At 51.0% G+C, this 25,528-nt stretch overlaps 1 protein-coding gene across 8 annotated transcripts in view; it reads right to left on the bottom strand.

Moving 5' to 3' along the window:
- Positions 1-25,528, bottom strand: part of ENTREP2 (endosomal transmembrane epsin interactor 2) — a 458,345-nt gene that overhangs the window by 180,944 nt on the left and 251,873 nt on the right. For all 8 annotated transcript variants that reach the window (XM_062204991.1, XM_062204987.1, XM_062204992.1 and 5 more), the window contains one exon: positions 23,005-23,061. Coding sequence is in view for 4 of the 8 variants with exons in the window: in XM_062204987.1 (XP_062060971.1) it covers positions 23,005-23,061 (57 nt within the window). In the remaining 4 variants the exon portion in view is untranslated. The remainder of the gene's footprint in view (positions 1-23,004; positions 23,062-25,528) is intronic.

Raw genomic sequence — 25,528 nt, 5'->3', positions numbered from 1 at the left:
CGAGCTTCTGGGGAGTCAGACTGGCTCCAGGAGATCCTGGCTGCCTTGTGTGACCTTACGGCTCTAAACCACACCTCCAGGTGGCTGCAACCTTTCACCCAGAACTAGCAGGGTGGGGGCGCTGAGCCTCTGAGATGGACAGCCTCCAGGAGAACCCCGCTATGTCCATGAGCCCCACGCCAGTCAACATACATATGTGAAACCCCCAATAGGATGACCCAATGCAGATACCAATGCCTTGAAAACCCAGGGCTCTCCCTCAAAGCCAGTGTCCCACTCGGGCACTCTGCCTGGGCTCCTCTCAGACCAGACGCTTTCTCTGTCGCCTGTCAATCAAATACAAGTTTCTGCCTCTTTGCGAATTGTTTCCCAGCTTTTCATTTCTATGCTAAGCCAAGGAAAAGAACCCATGAGACTGGCTCCGGCAACCGCCCTCCCCTCCGTGACCAGTAACAGGGCCAAGACCCAGTCTGGTTTCCGTCCCCTACGGCAGGGGACCTGGCACAAATGCACGCTGCTAAGATGTCCAGGCCTCCCCCTCCCACAATGGCAACAGGTAAGGCAGCGGTGTGGCCACAGTGGTCAGTGGGTGGTCAGTAGTCAGTGGGTGGACTCTGGATTACCAGGAAGTCACACTGGCTGGTTTGCATTTTCTCCTTCAATTGAGCCCATTGGCCGGCGCCGCGGCTCAATAGGCTAATCCTCTGCCTTGTGGCACCGGCACACCGGGTTCTAGTCCCGGTCAAGGCGCCAGATTCTGTCCCGGTTGCCCCTCTTCCAGTCCAGCTCTCTGCTCTGGCCCGGGAGTGCAGTGGAGGATGGCCCAAGTGCTTGGGCCCTGCACCCGCATGGGAGACCAGGAGAAGCACCTGGCTCCTGCCTTCGGATCAGCGCAGTGCGCCAGCCGCAACACACCGGCCATAGCGGCCACTTGTGGGATGAACCAACGAAAAAAGGAAGACCTTTCTCTAACTCTGCCTGTCAAAAAATTGAGCCCATTGAGGTCAAACCTCTGCATTTGCAAAACTCGGTTCTTCCATGGAATGGTCCCTTCTCCCGACTTCCAGATTCATTATTTTACTTTGTCATCATCTTCAGTTAAGTTTATGGCCTCTGTGGAGGCCAAGAAGATTTATGGAGACATTATTTAGTGACCTTTTTTGAAAAAGATAATGTAAACTTCAGAAAATGCCCCCATTTTTCAATGATTCACCTTGAAGATTCTTGGCCATAAACTAAAGCTAAGGCCACATTCCAAAGGGAGCAGCCAGGCGTCGGCGAGCGCTGGGACCCAGTCGAGTCGTCTCCAGCTCGCGTGGGCAGAGACTAGAGTTTAAGGCACAGGTTGAGAGTTAGGACAACCGCCGACTTGCTTCCAAGTTGGCCTACCACTAGTTATTTATGGCCCAGGAAGAGCTGGGCTCACTGCAGAACGGCCTCACACACAGCCCTCTGCCAGGTCCTTGAAATACCTGTTTAGAGAAAGCCTGAGGGGCTCTTCCTTGTTCTCATCTCTTAAAGAGGGAATGATTGCTTGTCTTATAGGGATGTTCCGATTCACAGCGGGGCGACACGGTAACAAACCCAGCATAAGTTGAAAAACTCATCACAAGCGTTCAAGTCACAGAATGCCCCAATCTACTGCACATCACAAGTCGGCAGCACGGGCACTTCCTCCCAAACTATTCTAAAAATTAAAGACAAGTGAATTCTCCTAAAGTTTGAACTCTAACTCTGAGGCCAGTGTTGCTCTGATACCCAGACCAGAAATGCACACCACACAAATACCCATCCCCGATGAACACAGATGCAAAGAATCCTCAAAAAGCAAACCAAATCCAACAGCACGTTAGATCATTCGCCATGATTGACCATGAATCACCCCAGGCAAGAAGCCAGGACGGCTCAGCGTGTGCAAGTCAACGAGCGTGACACGGCCCACGAAGCATCACACAAGCTTTGCAAAGATCCTAGCGGCTCATGGAAGTAACTCAGTGGAAACAGGGTTATGAGCCTTGATTGCACTCCACCAAAAATCAGCGCCAGCAGGAACATGGCCAAGAGGTCACCCGGGGAAGAATTCTCTGGAGCGTGTTTCCAGCCACGCAGTGTCAGCACCAGGCGGGAACGCGCCTCCCGTACAGGTTGAAGGTTATAAATGAAAACCCAGTAGTCAATTTCTTTCCTTCCATGTAACTGTGACCTAACCCATAGATTCCGATCTCACAATTTAACACTGGCCAACGAGAGTCACTCGGCATCTTGGATCCCATGAGAGTCTCCCCCGCTCAAACATCTCAGCATCTTCATTCGTGGTGAACAGGAAGTCAGCTTGGAGAGGCAGGGCCCACACGACGTGACCGTGCACGGCAGACAGGGCAGCTCTATGCCACGTGCACAGCTGGCCTGCAGACCCGGGCTGCTATCTCTACCGAGAATCTGCCTTCTTGGACCTTCCGGAAAGTTAATCAGACTCACAGCCGAGCACCCCACTCCCTCTGCCTGGCAAAACCTGCTCTCACCAGGAAACGTATGTGCTTTTTCCCCCATGCCAAAAATCAGAATCTTAAATACCTCCATATTAAAAGGAAGGAAATGAAAAGACTGTTTTATTTCCATACAGTCATGAAACTCCCAAGTCAGAATGCACAATCCAGATTGCTAACATATCTACTGAAATAAGCAGAACACTTTAATCAGGAAAGTGTACAGCTATACTGCATACAGATTGGCATCAATCATGAATAAATGAATTTTGGCATTCTGCATTTCATGCATGGGACTTATTTACATGGCCTATTGGCAAACCAGAATGTAAACTAACAATGTAAATGATAACACAAATTGGAAACATCCCCAAGCTGCCAGAAATAGGAAGAAGGCAGTCTTTTAGCTTCCTGCCGTATGAAAAACTTAGTGATGACAACGACATAACTAATTTGGGCAGTGGAGGGGTGGAGACAGCATACTACCCTATGATAACCACCACCCTATGATAAACAGGAACCCCACTCCATTTTCCTGCAGACACTGCAAACCATCTCGCACCTGACGGGACAACTCTCCATAAGCACTCCCCACATTACCAACCAAGCTATAAGCTAGACAACCATTTCTGTTGACTGTTCTTAAAAGTCTGCTAACATGCACCTGTGACATGATCTCAGCTTGGCGTCTGTCAGGGGACAGGGAGATCCGGGCTCGAATTCAAGTTCTTTAAAGCCTATTGCTCCATTGGAGTCTTCTATCTCTTATGCCAGTTTTGGTTCTTTATAGTTGTATTAAAACGCATCATGACATCTAAGTTTTTGCATATTGGCATGAGATTCCTAATTAGGTCTAAAACTTCGTATGTCGTTCTGTTCCCTTCTCCTTTATTATTCATGTTTCCTCTGTTTTTAATCAATAATACAGAATTGTATGCCTACAACTCTTCTCAAAGAACGTTTTGGGCTTTTGATTGTCTATTGTTCCTTGGATTTCCAATTGCTTACTTTTTGTCCTTTGTGGATTTCTGCACTTAAACAATCACAAATAGGAACTGAAGTTTATCTTTGCGACGTTTGAGAACCGATTCTGAAAACTACAAAAACAAAACCACTACCACCACCAACAAAAACACCCAGAAGCTGTTGCTCAAAGCTTGCGATGCTCACCAGTGCTCAGACCAGGGAACCATGAGTACTGCAGAGTGGGCGACTTTACAAAGCATACAGGGTTACTGCGGGGTGGCAGGTGCACGCCAAGCGCTGCATCCCAGGGGGCCTTCCTGCCGGTGAGGGCCACCTGGGGAATCCACAGCAGGTGCAGGACACCCATAGGGACAGGGATTCACACAGGAGACAACCCAACCGGCCTTTCTAACAGACCTGCTCTCAGGTAACCCGCGAGTGCATTCACACGGGCAGAGAGAGCTCACAGCTTCATTACCTCTCACAGGCCCCACCTCTTAATGTCTCACACCAGGCGATTGTGGCCAGATTGGGGAGTGAACCAGCAGATGGAAGACCTCTCTCTCTGCCTCTGTCTCTCAAATAAACAAATTTTCTAAAAAATAAAAAGTTTATACACCAAGAAGGAGAGGGCAATGAAGAATTTAACCCGAGAAGGATATGTCAGCAACATCAACCAATAGTAGTTTCTGGGTTCCTTACTGTGTGCCAGGTCACGTTCTAACTATGTCACATGGGATGTAATTCTTGAATGGCACCCTAGGAAGGGTGCTGGGTGCAGAGAACCCCCACTTCAGATGGAAACGGACGGGATGAGAACCAGCAAGTGGCAGGAGGAGTCCGAGTTCTGACTAAGTTTCCTCCTGCTCCCCATGGTTGCCAAAGCAGACCGGGAGCCGGGGTCTGCCGTGCGCTTTCTCCCTCCCTCCGACCTCACATCTGGAAGTTCTCTGGTCTCCCTCCCCTGCCACCTTGCCCAGCTTCTCCCTGGAGCCTCCTGTCACCTGTCCACTGCGTATCACTGGCTCATCCATCATCTGACAGGTTCACCCGCACAGTCATCACTTGGCCACGGGAGGCTCTGTCCCTCCACATGCCTCCTGCACACCCGGCTGCTGTCACTGTCACTGCTGGGCACCGCGGCCAGCCTCAGGGCACTCCTGCTGGGGCCTCCTTTCTCAGGTTTTCCTCTTCCCGTCTGCATAGCAACTTCCCTTTGGGCACGTATTTGGTGCTTCTCTGTCCCCCTGGTTCGGCTCATGTGTTTATCATCACCTGATTTATTCAGCCCCCATCATCTGACAGCAATTCAGGTTCCACGGGTCAAAACACACAAACATTTGAATTCTATCTCTACTTTCAGCCAGGCTGAACCCCAGATTTCGTTCTGTGTAGCGACTTGGAGTTTGCATGGAGATGGCAGGTAAATTAGAGTATTCATTACCACATACACATATCTGGAATGAAATGTCCATTTCCTTTCATAGGAAAAAGAAAAACTCCCCTGGATTGCAGTAGGCTTTTTTCAAAAATGTTTAAAAACATAAATAATTTACTCTCCTCATTGCACCAAATGGTAATAAGTCCTCTCCTTGGGGACCAAAATTGATTCACTCTACCTAGTCCCAAATGGACTGGTGTGGTTGATAATGCGTGCGCTTCAGAAAAAAGGGCACAAAGGAAACAAGCCACGACGGGTCCCTGAACAGGGGATATGAGCTCGGAGAGTCTGCAAAGAACGTAAGGGCCCCCGACGGTCCACCTGGGCAGGCTGTTTGCTTGTAAATGCAGGTATAGGTAGTTGTATGCATAACTGTGTGTATGCTTGTGTATGATATACGTGCACATGTGGTTGTATGAGTACATGCAAGTGCATATGTGTGCAGTATATGGTACAAGTATGCCCATGTGTATGCATGTGTTACTGCGTATATGTGCTATCTGTATATGCACGTGTGTGTGTTAAGTACATACATGTGCAACAAGCTAACATGGACAGTGCCTGCCACACACAAGCCTACGCACTATGCAGTTCCGGGTGTGGTTATTTCACTTAGAAGGTTCTAGATCTAGGATCTGTCGAGTCTGGGAACGACAGCAGCATCGCCTGCCCCCAGCTGTCCAGCCTTCAGAATCAGACTAAGCTATCCTGCTGGCTTCGCTAGGTCTCCAGCTCGGAGATGATGGAGCACCAGATCTCTCAGCTTCCATTACCTCCCGAGTCAATTTCCATTAAGTAATCGCACTTCCTACCTCTATGCAGTCCCGAGAGCTGTGTCTCTGGACTGACACACCTCCCTTTCACGAGTGTCTACAAAGGTGCCCGTAGGCACACACCCAAACACACACAGCTTCCAGAAGACCTTTCCATGCCCAGAGAAGGGGAGCATATTCCAAGACACAGTGGCAGGGAGCAACTGGGAACACAGATATTGTGATGAAATCAGGAGAAATTCTTGGAAACCGACCAAGTCTGACAGTAAAGAGATACAGGCTCTACAGAACACAAGCGACAGAGAAGGGAAGAGGTGAGCATAGCTGGGGTCCACAAGGAAACACCAAGTTAGGAGGAGAAAGGAGACCCAGGCCCAGTTAAACCAAGACAGCCTTAAGCATCTGCTGCATTTTTCCAGCTCTCTCTCTCTGCCCTCCAGACCCTCCGCACACCCCTGCTGCTGTCATCTGGAGGTGAATCTCATGGGAACTGGGCTCCCCTGTTCTCCACTGGGCTCAGACATAGGAGGCACCGAGGGAAGAGGGGGTGGGGAGGTGGGGCCTGCTGTAGCCCCCCTGAGCACCTGCACTGGTCTACCAAAGGCCACCTCCTGTCCTTAGAGTTCAGTGGGCTCCAGGGCACCCCTGCTCCCCAGGAGCGCTCAGCCTCTGTTAGCCCTGGAATCTACGATCTCAGCTGGTTCCCCTTACCTTCTGCCCCCCTTTGCCAACAGTCTCCTCACTCAACTCTTCATTACCTAACTGGATGGCCAGGGGTTTCCTGTGGACCCTGAAAGACACAGAATGGGTACCGCCCCGTTGATCCTTTGCTAAACTCCGTTTCTGTGCAATCATTTGCATTTTTAAGCCTCCTTCCATGGCTTAGAAAAAAAAAAAAAAAGCTTAAAAACCCATGAAGATAAACTTGAGGAGCACCCATGAGAATGCCAAAAAGGACAGATAAACGCAAATAGACAGGAAAAAAAATCTCGCACTTGCAGGATCTGAATCAGAGATTTAAGTCATCAATAATACATGCTTCCAAAGAACCCAGAACAAATCATTCTGTTCTCATTATGGAAGGAGACGTACGCCAGCTTCAGGGCTCTCGGCTTAATTACCAATGCCAGAAAAACTGATTGCTCAAGAATTCTGATCCCAACCAAACTGCTCTTACGTCGAAAGGAACAGATGGCTACTTTCGTTTCTACGTGGTGGGAAACATGCATCACCCTCTACCTACTCCAGAGAGACGAACAAAAATTCAGACTGCAAGATGGCCAGACTCACTCCACCAGCAGCTGACGGGGAGGTGAAGCTGCCGGGGCAGACGGGGGTCCCCACAAAGGGGGGTTCTGTATGTGTAAGACAGAACCGTGAAGGGGGTTTAGATGTTAGGGTAAGTCACGCGGACTCGCTCATCTTACTACAAGGAGACGACTGTAAATTAGACCTCTCTGGGGCCATAATTCCTGACAGAACGTTCTCTTTCAATCGTTACGGCAGTCACCTGGGGACTTACTGTTCTTGAAACCCATCAAATCAACACTTGACAAAATGCACCTTGTTCTGTGAAGAGCAGAAGCGTTCTCTCTCTGTATTTGGAAATTTGATACATATAGGATTGAGGACACTTTAAGAGTGAAAAATAAATGGCCCAGAAATTAAACACACTTTTCGAAAAGTATCACTGACACAGAAGTTAAAAATAAGGTACTAAGGATTAAACACACCAGAACATATGCAAGGGGGCAGCGTTTATCCTGGCCATCAAGATGCTTGTGTCTCCCGTCGGAGCATTTGGGTTTGATGCCAGCATCCAGCTTCCTGCTATAGCAGAGCCTGGGAAGCCGCGCCGATGGCTCAAGTAACCGGGTTCCTGTCGCCCACGTGGGCGTCTTCCTGGCTTTGGCCACAGCGGGAAGTGAATGGCATGGGAGTGAACCAGAGGATGGAGATCCATCTCCCCCACCCCAACTCTGCCTTTCAAAAAACAAAGGTATACTTGGCCAAGAATTTGTGGTGAAGTTCACTTAATATCACAAAGGCGTTAATTCTCTCTAAAATGATACACAAGACAATTCCAGTTAAAATCTCAGCAGGGATTTTTCCACGGAATCCGACAAGCTGATCATAAATCTTCCCAGAAGAGCAAAGGGCCAAAAAAGGTCAAGACAGTCTTGGAAATGTGACTGTAAAGTTCCGTTTTGGCAGCACAGGAGAGAAGGCAAGCTCTCCTTCTGAGAAATCACTCTGCAATTCATCAAGGCGGCAGATTTTTAAAACTTCTAGGAGTCCCTAGATAACACGTCAGTTTCAGTGTCAATTGCTGAATTGTCAATTGCTGAATCAAACAAACAGCTGACAAATTTGAAATCCCTGAACCTTCTTTTCATCCCTAATCACAAGTTTTAAGTTTTGCATTTTGGTAGAAACCTACAGAAATTTGACTCAACTCGCACAAACACCAGGGTAAATATGAATGCTGCAGCATCCCCAGCACTTCTTGCAGACACAAAATTATTCAGGGATCCAGGATAAGCCCGGCGAGTGCTACTTCATTAAGTGGGGCTGGAGGTTTGAAAGACAACCAGATAACTAATAGCCTATAAAGTACAATTTTTAAGAGCTGCATAAGTAGACATACTTCCTGAGACCTGCATATTAAATTCACTTTCAATGAGTATGGTTCAGCATTTTACAGAAGATCCGTATGCCTGGTAATACTTTTAAAATTAACTGTGCCACAGACAGACACACCACATAGCTCACAGCTGGAGTAATTTTTCTAATGTTACATCTTTATAACCGTAATGGCCTCTCTGAAAGAACTCGCTTGCTAAATCTACGCCACCTCATTTAGGGCTTCTCCTGTATTAGAGCTACCTCAGCAGATAAGATTTTTTTTTTTTCTTAATGACTTTTTCTTCTATTAGAAGACCACGAAGACCCCAGGGCAAAGGAAGTCCATTAGGAACGGAAAGCACTTGAGAGGAAGCCAAAACGTCCGAGGTAGACACAGGAAAGTTCTTGCCAACAATAGACGGAGGGAGCGACCCTTCGTTTCCTGCCAGTTACAGATGAATTTTGACAAACCCTTCAGAACAAAAGCCTACAAAGCTGGCAAGGCTCGTCACTGATGCAGTGAATTAAACTGTGCACACAGCAAAGCATGCCTCAGAGGGGTCACTGCTGGTTGCTCCTCCCGGCTACAGCTCCGGGAACCCCATGGCTACACCCCAGCAGACAGCTGGCTCTCTCATAGCCTCAGCTGATAATCTTCAGTGTGGGGGTGAAAAGCGTCCCTGTGGGCCCTTGGTGAGAGAATTCTGTCCACCAACAGCTGGGCTGTGCTAAACACAGGAGCCACAGAGGTTCATGCCCCAGGTGTCGCCCCCACCACCCTGCTTCTCTCTCCCTGGAGTCTGCACACGTGGGCTCACTCCTGGGCTCTTAGACCCCGCACTTCTCCTGCGCCTGGATTTTGTTTCTGGCCTTCGAGGATTCCTCTCTGGAATCCACCTGCCCATGACCTACCGGTCTCCTGGGGAGGACAATTCCCATTCTCACTGGGAGATTCGGTCAGGATCAGTCCTGCCCCACTTCCACCCTCCAGCGAGCAGTGGGACGCCATGAAAACCACACACATTGGGAAACCACCCAAGCCCCACGTTCCCTACCCACCTGTCACACTCCAGGAGCCCGGGGTACAAGAGGGCCATGTACTGTTCATTAACCCCAAAGAAACCACCCGAGGTCCAGTTAGGAAAAACATAAAGTTTACTTACTGGAGGGGCTGAGGGAAGCCAGTCGATCAGCATCTAGCCCCCCACCCCGAATGCGGGACCCTAAATAGCGCATGCGTAGACAAGCTCAGCCGGCTCACGGCCAAAGCACGCGGGCGTGTTCCCGGGGCTCAACCCGCGGCAGCTGTACGAGGCTTGCTCTGCCTCTCCCCAGCAGAGTCCACTTAAGATGTAAGGGAGGGGGCGGGGTATCCCCGAGGCTGCCGGCCAGTGCTCTTTCTCGTGGGGGAAGGGCGGCGTCATGAGCGTCCCTACACCATCTGTAGCCATGGCCAAGCATACAACCCCTTTGACAGTGACAGCAAATACACATTGTTTTATCTTTAAAGATTTATTTTCTTGAAAGGCAGAGTTACAGAGAGTGGTCTTCCATCCTCTGGTTCACTCCCCAGATGGCAGCACCAGCCAGGGCTGGGCCAAATTGAAGCCAGGAACCAGGAGCTTCTTCTGGGTCTCCCACATAGGTGCAGAGGCCCAGGACTTGGGCCACCCTCCGCTGCTTTCCCAGGCACAGTAGCAGGGAGCTGGTTCAGAAATGGAGCTGCCAGGACATGACCTGGTGCCCATATAGGATGCCGGCGTCACAGGTGGCGGCCTTACCTGCTCTGCCACAGTGCCAGCCCCACAAACACATGTCTTGGTGAGCAGGTGTGGACCAATGCACAAAGCACTAGGCAGGTATCAGCTTTTCATCTTTCCAAACAAAAATGTTAAGCAAAATTCATTTCTCATTAAGTTCTTTTTAAAAAATATTTATTTCAAAGTCAGAGTTAGAGAGAGGGAGAGACAGAGATCTTCCACCAGCTGGTTTACTCCCTAGATGGCCACAACAGTCAGCACCTGGCCAGGCTGAAGCAAGGAGCCTGGTGTTTCATCTGGGTCTTCCACATGGCCATCTTCTGATGCTTTTCCCAGACCATTAGTAGGGAGCGGGATAGGAAGTGGAGCAGCCAGGACTTGAACAAGCACCTGTATGGGATACCGGCATAGCGGGTGCAGCTTTACCTGCCACGCCGCAGCGCCAGCCCCAATTTATTAAGTTCTAACATGCAGCTATCTCCCCCATCCTCTTAGACACGGGTTTTTCTCTATCCCTGAACCTGGGGACTCAACCACTTACAGACAGAAAATATTTAAAGCAGTAACTGAGACTGTGTGGAACATGCAGGGACCTTTCTGTTCTCAGCCTTCTTCCCTGGACAGAGTGACCCTCTGCGGGTGCACCATGCGCCAACTGTGTCCTTTGCTTGTCCAAGACCGTGAGAATGAGCACCTGCTTACCAGGCATGCTGTGGGGCCAGCCCAGGGCTCCTCACAGCCGACGCCAGCCAGCAACCACGCAGCAGCTAGGGCAACTGTGCGCTTCTGGAAGCATCCTTAAATTCCGCAGAGGCCACAACTGGGGACGCTAAGTGGGGACACTAGGGGTTTATCATAATTGAGAAGTAGATCCCTGTATTAGAGTCCAGCCACACACAACTTGCCTCGTGGCCACATCGACCAATGGGCATAGATTACAAGTAAACCCCTCAAGGCGCAGACAGACACTGGTTTGTGGGAAAAGCCCAGGTTCCATCCAGAGACAGCCAGGGGGCTCTGAGTCCCCAACACAGCCTGGCCTCCTCAGGGGTGCTCCCGACATCATCACATCATTGCCGTCTCTGCCTTTGGAGGAAGTGCGCAACAAACCCAGGGCCAGGCCGTGGAGGTGGGGGAGAAGCAACACTCAGGGGAAAAACCCACTGCAGTGGTTTCCAGGTGAATTCAGGACAATGCCTTCAGCTCATGATGATTTTGATTACAGGGTGCCTTCCTCTACCTTGTCTTTAATCTTATTCAAGCTCATTGTCTCTTGCAAAAAAGGATGCTTTATCACATTCTCAATTAAAGATGCACCTGTCAGATCAATGCAAGAGTTTGCACTTCAAACTCAATTGACTGAATCAAATACAAATCACTGTCAGGTTTTAATAAACATGAGCATTTTATAAATGGCCATTTTTAATGTCACTTGTCTTGAGTGGTTTCCTTATGTGACACGTTAATTGGTTTGTTTTAGTGTCAATTTTCTGGTTAAACTCTCTTTCCCTGCTGATACCTAATACAATTAGTAAAGTTAACGAGAAGCAGATTAGTCTATTTTCATAAATAGGATTAGGGCTTTTGATCCTTAAGGGGCTTTCTTTGCAGGGTCAAGTTCTGTGTGGTTGTAAGGACCTGTATAAACAAAAATGTGCCACCCACCGCCTTCCGCTCTCCCACATCTGACAAATGAAGGCTTCATCTTTAATGTGACCGAGCAAAATACGGTCTCTTCAAAGAGGTCACGATCTTGACTGTGAGAATCCCCCACAGTGGATTTATAATGAATTCTCTGAATAAATAATGACTCCAAATACATCATGTTAAATATATTAACCTTTAAGTCACCTATATTTTTAAGGAGCGGATTAAAGTTATATTTGAGCTCGTTCAGGGCTTCGAATGGAAGCCCTGCAGGCTTTCTCTCACTCACATTAAAGGTTAAAGCAATTCATAAATTCTTTCCCAAGGAAGATGGCCAAACACACAACTCTGTGGTGAGACAGGGGAGAGTTTCTGATGGATCTGGTAAGAGACATTTCTGTTAGGTTAGAAACGCAAACACACTTTGGAAAAGAAGTGCATATAGCCAGCCTAAGATTTTAAGTTTCCATACATTGAAAAATGATCAGCAGAGTACTGAAGGGAGAGAAATTTAAAAATTACCAATCCAGGCTAACGTCCAGTTATCATACACATTCAATGCCTTGGTATTTGCATGTTAAATACTGCTGTTGACAAAAACAAAAATAACAGAATCCAACCCAATGGAAAGACGATTGCAGCTGTTTTTCTTCATTAGTTGCCTGTAGGGTTCCAACCAAGCTGAGCCTACGATAAGGATCATCGCTCATACGTGAGTATAAACATATAAGGCTGGCTTCTCTGAACCTGGTGGGACCTGCCAGGTGCCTGCCACCACTTCTCTAGCGATGGTGCTGATGACTGGGCTCCAAACGACTGGAAATATTCTGACCGGTGTCCAGGAGAGGAGGACAACTATCCTGGCTCCCAACACCATGTGCTTGGGTTTATCAGATCCAGAACATTCCCTGTAGCTTAAGAAAAATCCAAACGGGGGCCAGTGTTGTGGTGGGTTAAGCCGCTGCCTGCAGTGCCCGCATCCCATACGGGCTGGTTCCTGTCCTGGCTGCTCCACGTCGGACCCAGCTCCCTGCTAATGGCCTGAGAAAAGCAGCGGAAGACGGCTCAATTGTTAGGGCCCCTGCACTCCCGTGGGAGATCTGGAAGAAGCTCCCGGCTCCTGGCTTCAGCCTGGCCCAGCGTTGGCCATTGCAGCCATCTGGGGAGTGAACTAGCAGATGGAAGACCTCTCTTTCTCTCTGTCTCTCCCTTTCTCTGTAACTCTTTCAAATAAGTAAAATAAAATCTTGAGAAAAAAATAAACACCCAAAGGCCTGCCGAGAGGAATGGGAACCTACAGAATCACCTCCCTTGTTTTTTGGGAAAAAATTACATATAAATGTCTTCCTGTACGCAGCAGCGTGGACTTGAAATCACACAAGAAGTGACTGGAACGAAATAAATTTCATTTACTCTGACACTGTGTTAAGTCTTAGTCTAAGTCACGAAAGCTGAGGCAAGTTTTCTGTGCAATTTCAAGGTCTCGGGTAAGGCAGTGAGAGCGGCGGCACAGCCCACCGAGCTGGCCTGCCTGGGCTGGTAACGTGCCCGGCATCCACCTGCCACACCTGGGCTCGATCCTCCCCCAGGGTGCAAGGACAACAGTGGTGCCTCCTGGGATCGGGGGCATTAAGGGGAGCAAAGGGCCTGGCACACGCGTTTCACATCCACGCTGGTAAATATGGAAGCTACATGAGGCCGTAAGATTTCTCCGCTGTGAGTTCCTTCCTTCCATTCAACTCCTGGGGTAAAAGCCTTCCCTTCCGAGGGCTTCCCTCACCCACCTGAAACGCAGGACCATACACGTGTTTTGGGTAAGCGTGAGCTGGTATGGGAGACAGGGATGCTGTCGTTGGTCACTGCACAGAAATGGTGCACCCTGGTTTGGGGTTGTGACAGCACATCTAGGGGCCTGCGTGTGGCATCCCCTATCTCAGCACCTGCTCCAGCCCTGGCTGCTCTGCTTCCAATCCTGTTAATGTGCCTGGGAGAGCAGCAGGAGATGGCCCGAGTACCAGGGCCTCCACCACCCACATTGGAGACTCACGTGGAGCTCCAGGCTCCTGGCTTCAGCCTGGTCCAGCTCTGGATTTTGCCACCACTTAGGAAATGAACCAGCAGATGGAAGCGTTCTCTCACACTCTCTTCCCCTGTCCTTCCCTCCTTCCCTCCATCCTGTCCCTCCCTCCTTCCTCCATCCTGTCCCTTTGCCCTTCAAATAAAGAAATCCTGAAAATCAAGTCAATCCATGGGCTGTCTTCGTATCAGGCCCCGGTCCTGGCTCAGTGAAGCTGGCCGAGGCAGAGCCACCCGGTGACAGTGGGGTGGGGGTGGGGGCCTGTTCACACAACACTGCACAGAAGGTTCCCTGTCTCCCCATGGGCACAGCCTCCCCCTCTGCCACCCTCCCCACCGGAGCGGCACCTGTGTTCATCGATGAAGTCCAGCTGCCACCGCTTGGACACTCGGAAGTCCCGCCTCCGTGCTGCGTGTTCTGCTGGGCTGCAGCGATGGCTGGCAACGTCCACCACTGCACCAGCAGCTGCACAGCCCTACAACCCCCTCCGGGCCCGCCTGTGCATCGCCCCGCCCCTTGGTCCTGAGAGACACTTGTCATCTCACCAGCCCCATGGGTTTCCTGTCACACAGCCTTTTCACATGGACCCCCTGGCTTGGTAACACACAATTTATGTGTCCTGGGCCCTTTCAGGGCTAGACGGCCAACTTCCTCTGGTACTAACTCATGTCCCCATCATCTGGATAAGCACCTGCTTATCCACTCACCCACTGCAGGCTGGGGTTGTGTTTTTTCAGCCCTTCACTGGGGGACCATGCTTCCAAGATACTATGAAAAAATACACAGCAGTTCTTAGAACTGCCAAAGACCACTATGACTTGGCTTCCTCGTGGGGAAACCTGCAGGGTGGGATGGGCGCTCAGTCTAAGGCGCCTCTAACACGCTCCCAACCTTCTACACCTTCACCCCCAGGACAGAACCTCTGGTGGTTCTATGTGTTAAAGACTCGGAAACCAGAGCCCTAGCACCACCCAGCAAGCGAGGGAGTCGGAAGGTCTGTGGCGAAACCTAGCACTCACCCGAGGTACAACCACGATCGAGAGCCACTGACACAGGTTGCTGGTTGACTTCTGCAATCACACACTGTCTCAAAACCCATGTTATTTTGGCAGGTAAATAATGCTATAGGTCATTAAATTTAATGTCATTTAATCTGGGAGGTTTTTACTGGCTTTACTGAGGTATAATTTACATGAAAGAAAAGCCACCCATTTTAAGTGCATAGTTCAAGGAATCCTGACAACAGCCGGTAGCCAGGTAAACACTGGCACGATCCAGTTATTCCTCCCCTCCGAACGCCCCCTGTGCCTCCTAACACGTCAGCTCCAGGCAACCACCGATCAGTCTCCATCACCAGACTTCCTAAAGATGGAACCACACGGCCTGTCGCAGCTGGCTTCTCTTTTTTGCCGGTTTCTCTTGAGATGCAGCGATGTTTTATGTCTTCAACTGCAAGGATCTTTTTTTAAACTCCAGCAACACTCTGCCTGTGAGCTAGAAAACCATTCAGCAAAAGCTACTGCAGCAAAACACTCCAAGATAATGACGAACCGTAGGCCCCCTTCTTCAATAATTGGGGGGGGGGGGATTCCTATATTAAGACAACAAAGAGATTTCGCTCCATGAGGTAAGATCAAAACGATCTTCCCAGATACACTGTCAAGTGATATAGACAATGGATTTTCAGGCTTGAAGTTTACTTATTTGAGAGGCAGAGAGACAGAGAAAGAGAGCGCCCATCTACTAGGTGACTCCCTAAATGCCTACAATAGCCAGAATTAGATCTGGGTGAAGCTGGGAGCCAGGAACACAATCTAGGTCTTCCATGTGGGCGGCAGGAACTTGAACCATCAGCATTGCCTCCAGCGTTCACCCTAGCTGGAAGGTGGAGTCAGCAGCCAGAGCTGCTCCGATAGGTCCTCGGCTAGGGTGTGGCACCTTACCTGCTACACTAAATGCCTCCCTTCCAATTTGATCGATTCTTCTCATTTTGGGCCGCATTTCCCGGCTTCTTCACACACCTAGCAATTATTGATGACACGGCTTGGCGAACGTCATCTACCTGGTGCTGAACACTTCCTTATTCCTATGAACATTCATGAGTTTGGTTCTTGGACATACTTTACATGGCTTGGAAAATAATGAAGCCTTCTGGATCTTGCTCTTGAGATTTTTTGGGTGGGGGCCGGCATTGTGGCGCCACAGGTTAAGCTGCCTGTTGGATGTCTTCGATCAGAGTGCTGGCTCAAGTCCTGGCTACTCCGCTTCCACTCCAGCTCCCCGCTAATGCGTCCCAGGAGGCAGTGAGGAACGCCCAAGCACTTGAGCCCTTGCTACCCACCCACATGGGAGATGTGAATGGAGTCCCAGGCTCTGGGTGGCCTAGCCGGCCCTGGCTCTTGGGTACATTTGGGAAGTGAACCAGGGAATGGAATATGTCTCTTTCTCTCTGCTTCTCCACCTTCAAGTAGATGAAAATAAATAAGTAAACATTTAAAAAAAAAAAAAAAAAGGTTTCTTGGGTAGACTGGAGCAGCTTCAGTCTGGGTCTAATTACTCTCCACTGCTGAGACAAGATGTGTCGGAGAGCTCGACAAGGTGTCCCGGAGAACCACCTTCTGTGTCTGGAACTGTCCCCTCGAACCTTCTCAGCTGGGTCTTCCCTGGCCTCCGCGTCTTCCTAGGCAACAGTGGCTCAGCGTCTGGTGAGCATTCCCAGGGATCCTCTGCAGCTCCCCAGGCCTCCCGCATTGGTCAGCACCTACACTCTGCTGCTACGTCCCACACACTCTTAGCCCCCTCGGGCTGCCAGAACCCAGTCCAGTTTCCTGACCTCCACAGGAAGGCCGGGCTCAGTCTGGCTCCCCCCACTCCTTGTGCCGTGGCCTAGAAACCGTCCCACAGCAGGAGGTGGGGGCAATCTTAGGACTTAGGTTGGTGGTGTGGGATCAAGGTCGGAGGAACCCACCGTGGAATCAGGCCAGGTTTACCACTATGGACCCCCAGTACGTGCAGATGAACTGCTGGGTTTCCGTGGGGGACTGTGCAGGCTGGATGTGAAGGCTTGGGCAGAGGGGAGTGTTAGCAGGGATTCCACACACACGAGGGCCCAGGGGACACAACTCTCACTGCAGCTGGGAGGAACAGGTCTGAGGGTGGGGATGGGGCGTCCCCAGAGCCTTAGGAGCTCTGCAGTGATTCTTCCCTGCAGGTCAGAAATGACAGGGGGACTTCCCGTGCTACCACTAAACGAGGATTGCTGCATGCAAGGCAGAGGGCGGGATCCCGGGGTGACTGGGCCAGTGGTAGCGCGTGGTCGTCCACATCCACAGCTGGGGCCACTGGAATCAGCGGCAGAGCCAAAGCAGTGATCACACAGACTGGATCACGCCGGCTTCTGGTGTTGGCTCCAAGAGATCCTGCTCCCCTCACTGAACGCCGACACATACACACCGCTGTTCAGGTTGATAAAGTTTGCAATGAACCAGCACCTGAATAAGCCAACAAGCCAGATCCCAGGACAGGTGCGAGACCTTGGTTGAGATCCTGTGTCCCGGATCGCAGGGCCTGGGTTCGAGTCTCCACTCAAGCTTCCTGGGGGCAGCAGTGATGGCTCAGGTGGTTGGGTCCCTGTCACCCGTGTGGGATACCTGGACTGAGCTCCTGGCTCCAGGATTCGGCCTCAGCCCAGCCCCGGTCACTGCAGACCTTTGAGGACTGGGCTGACAGTTGCCCTGGTCACTGCAGACCTCTGAGGACTGGGCTGACAGTTGGGAACTCGCTCTGTGTCTGTCTCTCTCTCTCACACATAAATTTCTCTTTAAAACCCAGATTCCCAGAATACTGTAACATAAAATGCAGACAGTACTAAATGACTGAATTTAGTGTATATACTAAGGATGTAGATGGCATTCTTACTTCTACACGTCTGCTTCCTAAAGGACAACCACCAGCAGGTGCAGGCCCTTGGGGCAGGGCTCAGGGCACTGGTTGGGACCCTGGCGTCTGTACCAAGGGCCTCAGTGCAAGTGTCAACTCCGCTCCCGAGCGCAGTTTCCTATAATGCACATTTGGGGAGCACCCTGGCTCACGTAACTGGGTTGCTGCCCCCCATGTGGGAGACACGGATTGAGTTCCCACCTCCCAGGCATTTGGGGAGAGAATTGGCATACGGGAGTGCTATCTCTCTACCTCCTTCTCCCCTTCCCCATAGACAAATAAACAAACAAAAAGAAAATAGAACCAAGGGGTTTAAAAGCTCTACTAAATAAACCGTGATGAATTTTCATTTAGTTTTCAATCCCATGGTTCTCGGTCACTCAACAGGACTAGTTATGACAATAACCTGCTGTCCCACTTAGTGTTATCTCAAATATTTTCTTTACACTCCCTATGGTCACGTGCGGGAGGACTGCCATGACTGACACACGTGTCTTCCCAACACAGTTCACCGAAGCTTTCCAACACCACGTAGCCAGAGCTGGGCAGTCTGACTCCTCCTTGGCATCCAGGACAGTGTGGAACCTTTTATGATTTAACATAATGGGGACAACAAGGATCTCTATCCTAGGAGACCTCTCACATATACCCCATCCCCTCAAAAAACCCTACCACAGAGAAGTGAAAACGCACTGCCTTCAGTGGCATAGCTATCACTAGCTTTCAGCACTTGGCAAGGCTTGCGTGAGATACTCTGGCAAAGAAAAAAAAAAAAATCAGTTCCTTCCCCGGCTTCCTCCTGCGTGGCGCTCCACAGCCTGGCCTCCTTCCCTGTGTGCGGCCGACAGCCGTGGCACCTCCCTCTCCTCCCTTCCCCACAGAGCTGCCGCTCTGGCACGTCACCCGCCGGAGCCGGAGGTTCACCCCCTCTCCTGTGTCTCGCTCCGTCTGCCTCCAGGCTCCGAGCAAGGACAAGGGGGAGAGACGCAGAGCTCATGACGGCTCATGCTTGCAGCCTGCAGAGGAAAGCTACCGCCGCCCCCAGACCCTCGGCAGCACCGAGCTCTGCCAGCGGCAGGGCCCGCGCACCTGCGCCCGCCCCGCCACCCCCTGCAGGTGTCCGTCTGGCCTTTGCTGGCTCTGTGTGGTGGCCCGACACTGCTTCTAATTCCCCGGGGGGTGATGGGTACCCCCCTTCAGAGAGGATAATTCACTGTGCTGGTCATAAGGTGGGGCGCTGGAGCATACCCCTCAGAATCCACTAGAATTCTCGCAGCGTCATCTCGGCTCACCCCGCCAGACAGACAGACACAGCATAGGCAAAGAGGCGGGGAACGCAAGGACTTGGGACAGAAAAGTTATCAAGCCACGCTGGCCAGATGCCGGCTTCCCCGTCTTCCCTTCCTTGCGTCATGAGCTCAGCTCTCTTTTCCAGGCCCTGGGGCAGCACTGAGGGGCAGGGCAGAGAGGAGGAACATTGAGCCGTGGACACTGGAGGTTGCCAGGGTTTGGGGAGGCTGTGAGTGCACCCCCGAGGAAGCTTGGGCCCAGAGGCCGCTGTGGCCTCCTGCAAGCCAACAACAGGGTCTGTGCTGGAACAGGAGGCGCAGGGAAGAGAGAGGGGACAGGGCCACCCCGGCCAAGGCTCACTTGAGAGAGCCTGTGACAGAGTACCCAAGTGGGGAAAGACCTGTGAGAGCGACCGTCCAGCCTCCAGGCGGGGAGGGTGGCAGTGGCACTGGCTGAGACACTAAAGGACAACAGCTACAAGGACCACCAGCCGAGGGACCCTGGATCAGGGAAGAGCTGTGGGCCTAAGAAAATGTCTCCAGGGACTGTGGTGGGCTGCAGTAAGGGAAGGCTTTGGCGCCAGCTCTGAGTTCAAGGCTTAGCTCAGGACTTCTAGGCACTGGCTGCGCTAACAGTGAGGCAGAGTCGTAGGCCAAGCTCCACAAAGTCCTTCTCCCCCACCTGCAGCTTGGAAGGCAGCCAGTCCAGGGGAGGTAGACCCCAGCACCTCCCAGGGAGCAGCCAGCCCCTGCATAGACCCCAGGGAACAAGCCCCTGCAAGGCTCCACCCCAGCATCTCCTGGGATGCGGCCCGGAGACCCCACCTTCCTGCTCTGGCTTCTATAAGGAGTGCTTACCACTCATCCCTTGTAAGCCTCATGCCTCCCACACAGTATAATGCGGAGCCCCGTGAGAATCTCCATCGGGGGCCGGGGCTTGGGTGGGTGAGGGGGTGGCCGGGTGATGGGCCCAGTCCTCTCTTATCTTTCCATCTGCACCATTTGCCTAGGGCGGGCAGCTTTTCCTCTGTTAGCGGCTGGATTGAGGGCTTCATCTGGCAGCATGGTGGGGGTGGGGAGGAGGACGTGGGGGTGGGGAGGTCGCTGAGGGCAATACAAGGTCAAAGTCACCGCACTGCACAACCAAGGACGTCAGCCCCACGGCCGCCACAGTTCCACTGTGCCCCAGAGGCAGCTTCGCGCCACTCTCGCTGGGATCAGCCAGAGACAAGAGAAAAAAGCTGATGGGAACAGTGATTCCTGTTCCGGGAAGGGCTGGGGGGCACGGAGGCAGCTGGATAACAGGTGCCAAGCTCCAGTTCCAGAGGAAGAGTAAGTTTCCTGTTCCCCAGCACAGCGGGCGACGCAGTTCGCAATAACCTGCAACCCACAAAGAGCCAGAGTGAAGGGACGCAGTCTCCAAACGTGGAGAGGTGACCTGACCGGGAGAGGGGAAGGCCCACTGCCCGATCCAACAGCGTGGATCAGCGCACGGGTGTGCATTTACTGAAGTCTCTCACCGCCCCGGGGACGTGCAACTCATTCAGTATTTTTTTAAAAAAGATTTATTTATTTATTTGAAAGTCAGAGTGACAGAGAGAAGAAAGGTGGGGGGCGTCTTCCACCCGCTGGTTCACTCCCCAGTTGGTCACAACAGCCGGAGCTGTGCCGATCTGAAGCCAGGAGCTTCTTCCGAGTCTCCACACAGGTACAGGGGCCCAAGGACATGGGCCATCTTCCACTGCTTTCCCAGGCCATAGCAGAGAGCTGGATCAGAAATGGAGCAGCCAGGACTCAAACCAGTGCCCATATGGGATGCTGACACTGCAGGCGGTGGCTTTACCTGCTATGCCACAAGCTGGCCCCACCATTCAGTATTAAAATGCCTTCAAGGCCGGCGCCGCGGCTCAATAGGCTAATCCTCTGCCTTGCGGCGCCGGCACACCGGGTTCTAGTCCCGGTTGGGGCACCAGATTCTGTCCCGGTTGCCCCTCTTCCAGGCCAGCTTTCTGCTATGGCCTGGGAGTGCAGTGGAGGATGGCCCAAGTCCTTGGGCCCTGCACCCCATGGGAGACCAGGAGAAGCACCTGGCTCCTGGCTTCAGATCAGCACGATGCGCCGGCTGCAGCGCGCCAGCCGTGGCGGCCATTGGAGGGTGAAACAATGGCAAAGGAAGACCTTTTTCTCTTTCTCTCTCTCTCACTGTCCACTCTGCCTGTAAAAAAAAAAAAATGCCTTCAAAAAATGTTTAAGGAGATGGAGCTGCTAACCAGACCTGAGGCTCACACATTGTACCATGTGGTATACCATAGTCACATCCATGTGTGTAAGATCACACGGTACCCCAGAGACACACGCATCTATGTAGATCACACGATACCCTATAGACACACACATGTATGTAAGATCACACAGTACCCCATAGACACACACATGTATGTAAGATCACACGGTACCCCAGAGACACACACATGTATGTAAGATCACATGGTACCCCATAGATACATCCATGTATGTAGATTACACAATACCCCATAAATAAGCACAACTAATTCGATGATAAAAATAAGTAAAGCAAAAATAAAACACAGATTAAAGTATTAAAGAAAAAATACAGCTCCAGGGGATGCAGCCCAAACCAGATGGGGCGGATGTTGACTTACGGAAGGCACTGGGGGTACACACAGGTTCCCAATGTCTGCCTCTCTAGCTTAGTGCATGTTTGAAATTTCTATAGGAAGGGATTTTTTTAAAGAGAGATTTCTCCCATGGCCTGAGTTACAGAAGGGCATGCTCAAGTGAATTGATTGCCCGCTCCACTCTTCCAGATGTCACAGGCTCCATCACGGAGAGCGAGATGTCTCCAACGGACAGACGTGGGTGTTTTTGCCCCCTTTTCCATGAATATTTAGTACACGTCATTATCTCTAAGTCTAACTATTTGAAAGAGAGGTTTTTAAATAATTGATTGATACGAAAAAAAATCGTCACACTGTCATTTCCATTACCAGGCAAATCCAGAAAATCTTTTCCTCCTGCACTGACCTGGCCGTGGGCACACTGGGCAGAACAGGCACAAGTCAACAGGCACACACCTGCTTGGGGTATTTTTTGAAGGGAGAGACCGTCACCCTCCTTCCCTCTCCCACTGGGCATCGCCCTCAGCACCATGCCAGAGCAAGTCTCCCGTCCAAATGAGAACCTTCATTTTCCCCTCACTGAATGTTACGGTCTCCAAAACATACCCAAAGCTAAATTTCTGTATCTCTGATAAGACGAGTCCTGTCTGGGACCACATACGAGCATATACGTGTGCAGGAACGGTTTCAGCATCTAGAGAAAACGCTCCCATGCCCACTTTTGAACCACCAGTGTTCGCGATGTGTCTCACGAGAGGGCACCACGACAGAACAGAGGGAGGAGGTGACACAAGCACCCCAGGAGACGCCCACCAAGAATGCTCAGAAGTGCAGCATGGCAGGTGCACAGGGAGGGGTGAGCGCTTGGTGTGGTGGTTAATGTCCCTCCTGGGAAGCCGGGACACCACGCTGGAGTGCCTGGGTTCACGCACAAGCTCCACTGCCAATTCTACTTCCCTGCTAGTATGCACCCTAGGAGACGGCAGATGGTGGCTCAAGTAGTTGGTTCTACCACCCATGTGGGACAGCCAGATTGGGTTCCTCGGCTCCTGAGCTCAGCCCCAGCCTAGCCCCTGCCATTGCAGGCATCCAGGGAGTGAACCTGCAGATGGACAAGCACTAACACTTGCTCTTTCTTGCTCTCTCCCTAATAAATAAATTAATTGAAATACAAAATAAAAGGAGAAAAGATACACAAGGGCTTTGAAGAGCCAGCGGCCAGCAATGGACCTATTTTCATAAAAGACCACACACCACGTTCTGCCAAGAAGCACAAATCCTCCTGCCGCTGCCTCTGACACCCTCGCACCACTGCAGGTGCAGCACCAGCCAAGGCCGCCTGGAGCCCCAGGCACGACTTACCACGAGGGAGAGAGGCCTCTTCCAGGAGACGACGCCGATGAGCCCCGAGAGCAGCACCTGCAAGCACAGAGGGTGCAGGGGTGAGACGCTGCGGGGACATTTCATAAACAACCCACCCGCATCACCCTGAGGGGGGGCCTGTGAACCGCGGGCCCACGGGGAGCCTGCAGCCCTCTGACAGGTGGCCTCTGCAGCCACCATAGCACTACAGAGTGGAGCTTCAGGCCCTGCTGTGGGCCGCCGAGACTGGAGGAAAGACGGAGCCCGGCACGCCTGCCGTTGCTCAGCGGCCCGGAGTGGGAGTGGCTGCCACTTCCCTGGTCACACCTGCCTCCCGCTGTGGCACTCACTTGTCTTCCCTCCATCCCTGCGATGCCCCTCTTGTCATTCTCAGCAGTGTTGTCCGGTGAGGTTCTGGAAGTTTCCATACCCTCAGCTGGAGTGCACTACTCCCTCCCGAGGCCAAACCCTGCCCCTGTCTTTGCCTCAGGTCCTGCCATCCGCTGGCCCCTCTCTCCCTAGCACATGAACATGCTGTGGCGCTGACCCTCACTCAGCCCTTGGTCCAGCCCAGGCGTCCTCCCAAGCCCATGCTCCCCACAGCAGACACTGGCTCCCATCCACACATTCCCAGTTTCCTCGGGTCCAGAAAGGGCCAATAGGCGGTGGAGACGAAGCCACTTCTGACACCACCCCCTGCCATGCCGGTCATGCTTCCAGTCTTTGGCTGTTGTGAATACTGCTGCTGTGAACACCGGCATACAAACACCTCTTGAAGTTGCTTCTTTCAGCTCTGGGGGGTCTGTACCCAGAGTGGACTTGCCAGATTGACACAGTCATTCTAGTGTAAATTTTCTGGGGAAATTTCATACTGTCTTCCACAGCGCTTTACCAACAAAAATACACAAAAGTCCCAGTGTCTCTACGTCCTTGCCAATATTTGTCTCTTGTTGGTTTTCTTGTATGTCATATAACCACCCTAATGTTTGAGAGGTGGCACAACTCAGTGTGGTTTTGACTAGCAATTCCCTAATGATGACTTTTCCTATGCTAACTGGCCATGTGCGTCTCTCTCTCTCTCTCTCTTTTTTTTTTGAAGAACTATCTACTCAAGTCCTTTATCTATCTTCTTAATTTCATACTTCCCCCACCTTTACTGAGGTAGCACTGACCAATAAAGTCGCATGTATTTAAACTGTACAACATGATGTTTTGATTCAGGTATACACTATGAAATGACTACCACTATCAAGTTAACTGATAACATCCATCATCTCACCTGTGTGTTTTTAGTCTGTGTGGTGAGAATACTTGAGATTACTCCCAGCCAAGTGCAAGAACACCAACATGATTCACGCCAGTCCCCAAGCTGTGCATCTATCTTGTAACTGGAAGCGTGCGCCCTTCCTCTGAACAGCGTCTGCTCTCACTCCACTGCCCCCAGACCCAACAGCCACTCTTCTACTCCCGGTTACGACAGTCTGGCATATTTCTGAGATCCTACAAGATAGGGATGTCATTGGCTATTTGTTCTTCTGTGCATGGCTCATTTCACTTAACATCATGTCCTCAGGGTTTGTTCATGACATGAAATTCCTTTGCCCATTCTTAATTGGGATGCTTGCTTTTTGTCACTGAGTTTTAGGAGTTCTTGACATATTCAGAATAGAACTCCTTATGATATTCAGCTTTCAAATATTTTTTTCTCATTCTGTGTGTTGCCTTTTTACTCCACAAAGAGTGCCCTTTGATGCATAAGTTTGCAACACTGATGAAGTTCAATTGGCCTCTTTTTCTTCTATTGCCTGTACCTTGGGCATCATATCCAAGAGACCATTGCCAAGTTCAATATCGTGAAGCTTCTCCCTTAGGCTTTTCTCCTAACTTTTACAGAGTTAGCTCTTATCGACTTTACAGTTTGACACACAGATAAATTCATTTTCATAATTTAATTATATAACGAGTGATGTATTACATCAACAGGAATGAGGCGCCTAATTAATACATGGTTTTGAGACAACTGCTAACCCCCACTTGGAAATAACCAAATAAACAGTCTCACAAACCGAAACACATGACAGAAGGATTAAACACTGGATGTACAAAGATAACCACCGTGTCACTGGCTATAATTCACACAACCTCTCCCTTTCCCCCAGAAAACCACTAAACGCAGGTGTTTATCCCGCCAGTTAAGACGCGGAGGGCCTGGTTTTGATCCCCTGTGCAGCTCCTGATTCTTGCAGACAGGTCCCGAAAGGGAAAAGATAATGGCTTATGTACTTGGGCCCCTGCCACCCAAGTGGGAGACCTGGACTGAGCTCTTGGCCCCTGGCTTTGGCCTTATCCAGTCCCAGATGCCGTGGGCATTTAGGGAGTGAAGAGGTAGATGGATACCCACCTTCTCTGTCACATGTCTTTTTCTCTATCCCTCAAAAAAAAAGAAAAAAGAAAAGAAAAAGAAATAACTGAGAAAATGTCTTACAAGTAATTGATAACATGCAAATTAAAAGGCCAGGCGCCA

The sequence above is a fragment of the Lepus europaeus genome, chromosome 11, assembly GCF_033115175.1.
Source record: "Lepus europaeus isolate LE1 chromosome 11, mLepTim1.pri, whole genome shotgun sequence".
In the NCBI taxonomy this organism is placed as follows: Eukaryota; Metazoa; Chordata; class Mammalia; order Lagomorpha; family Leporidae; genus Lepus; species Lepus europaeus.
This window is presented reverse-complemented; position numbering and strand designations above follow the sequence as displayed.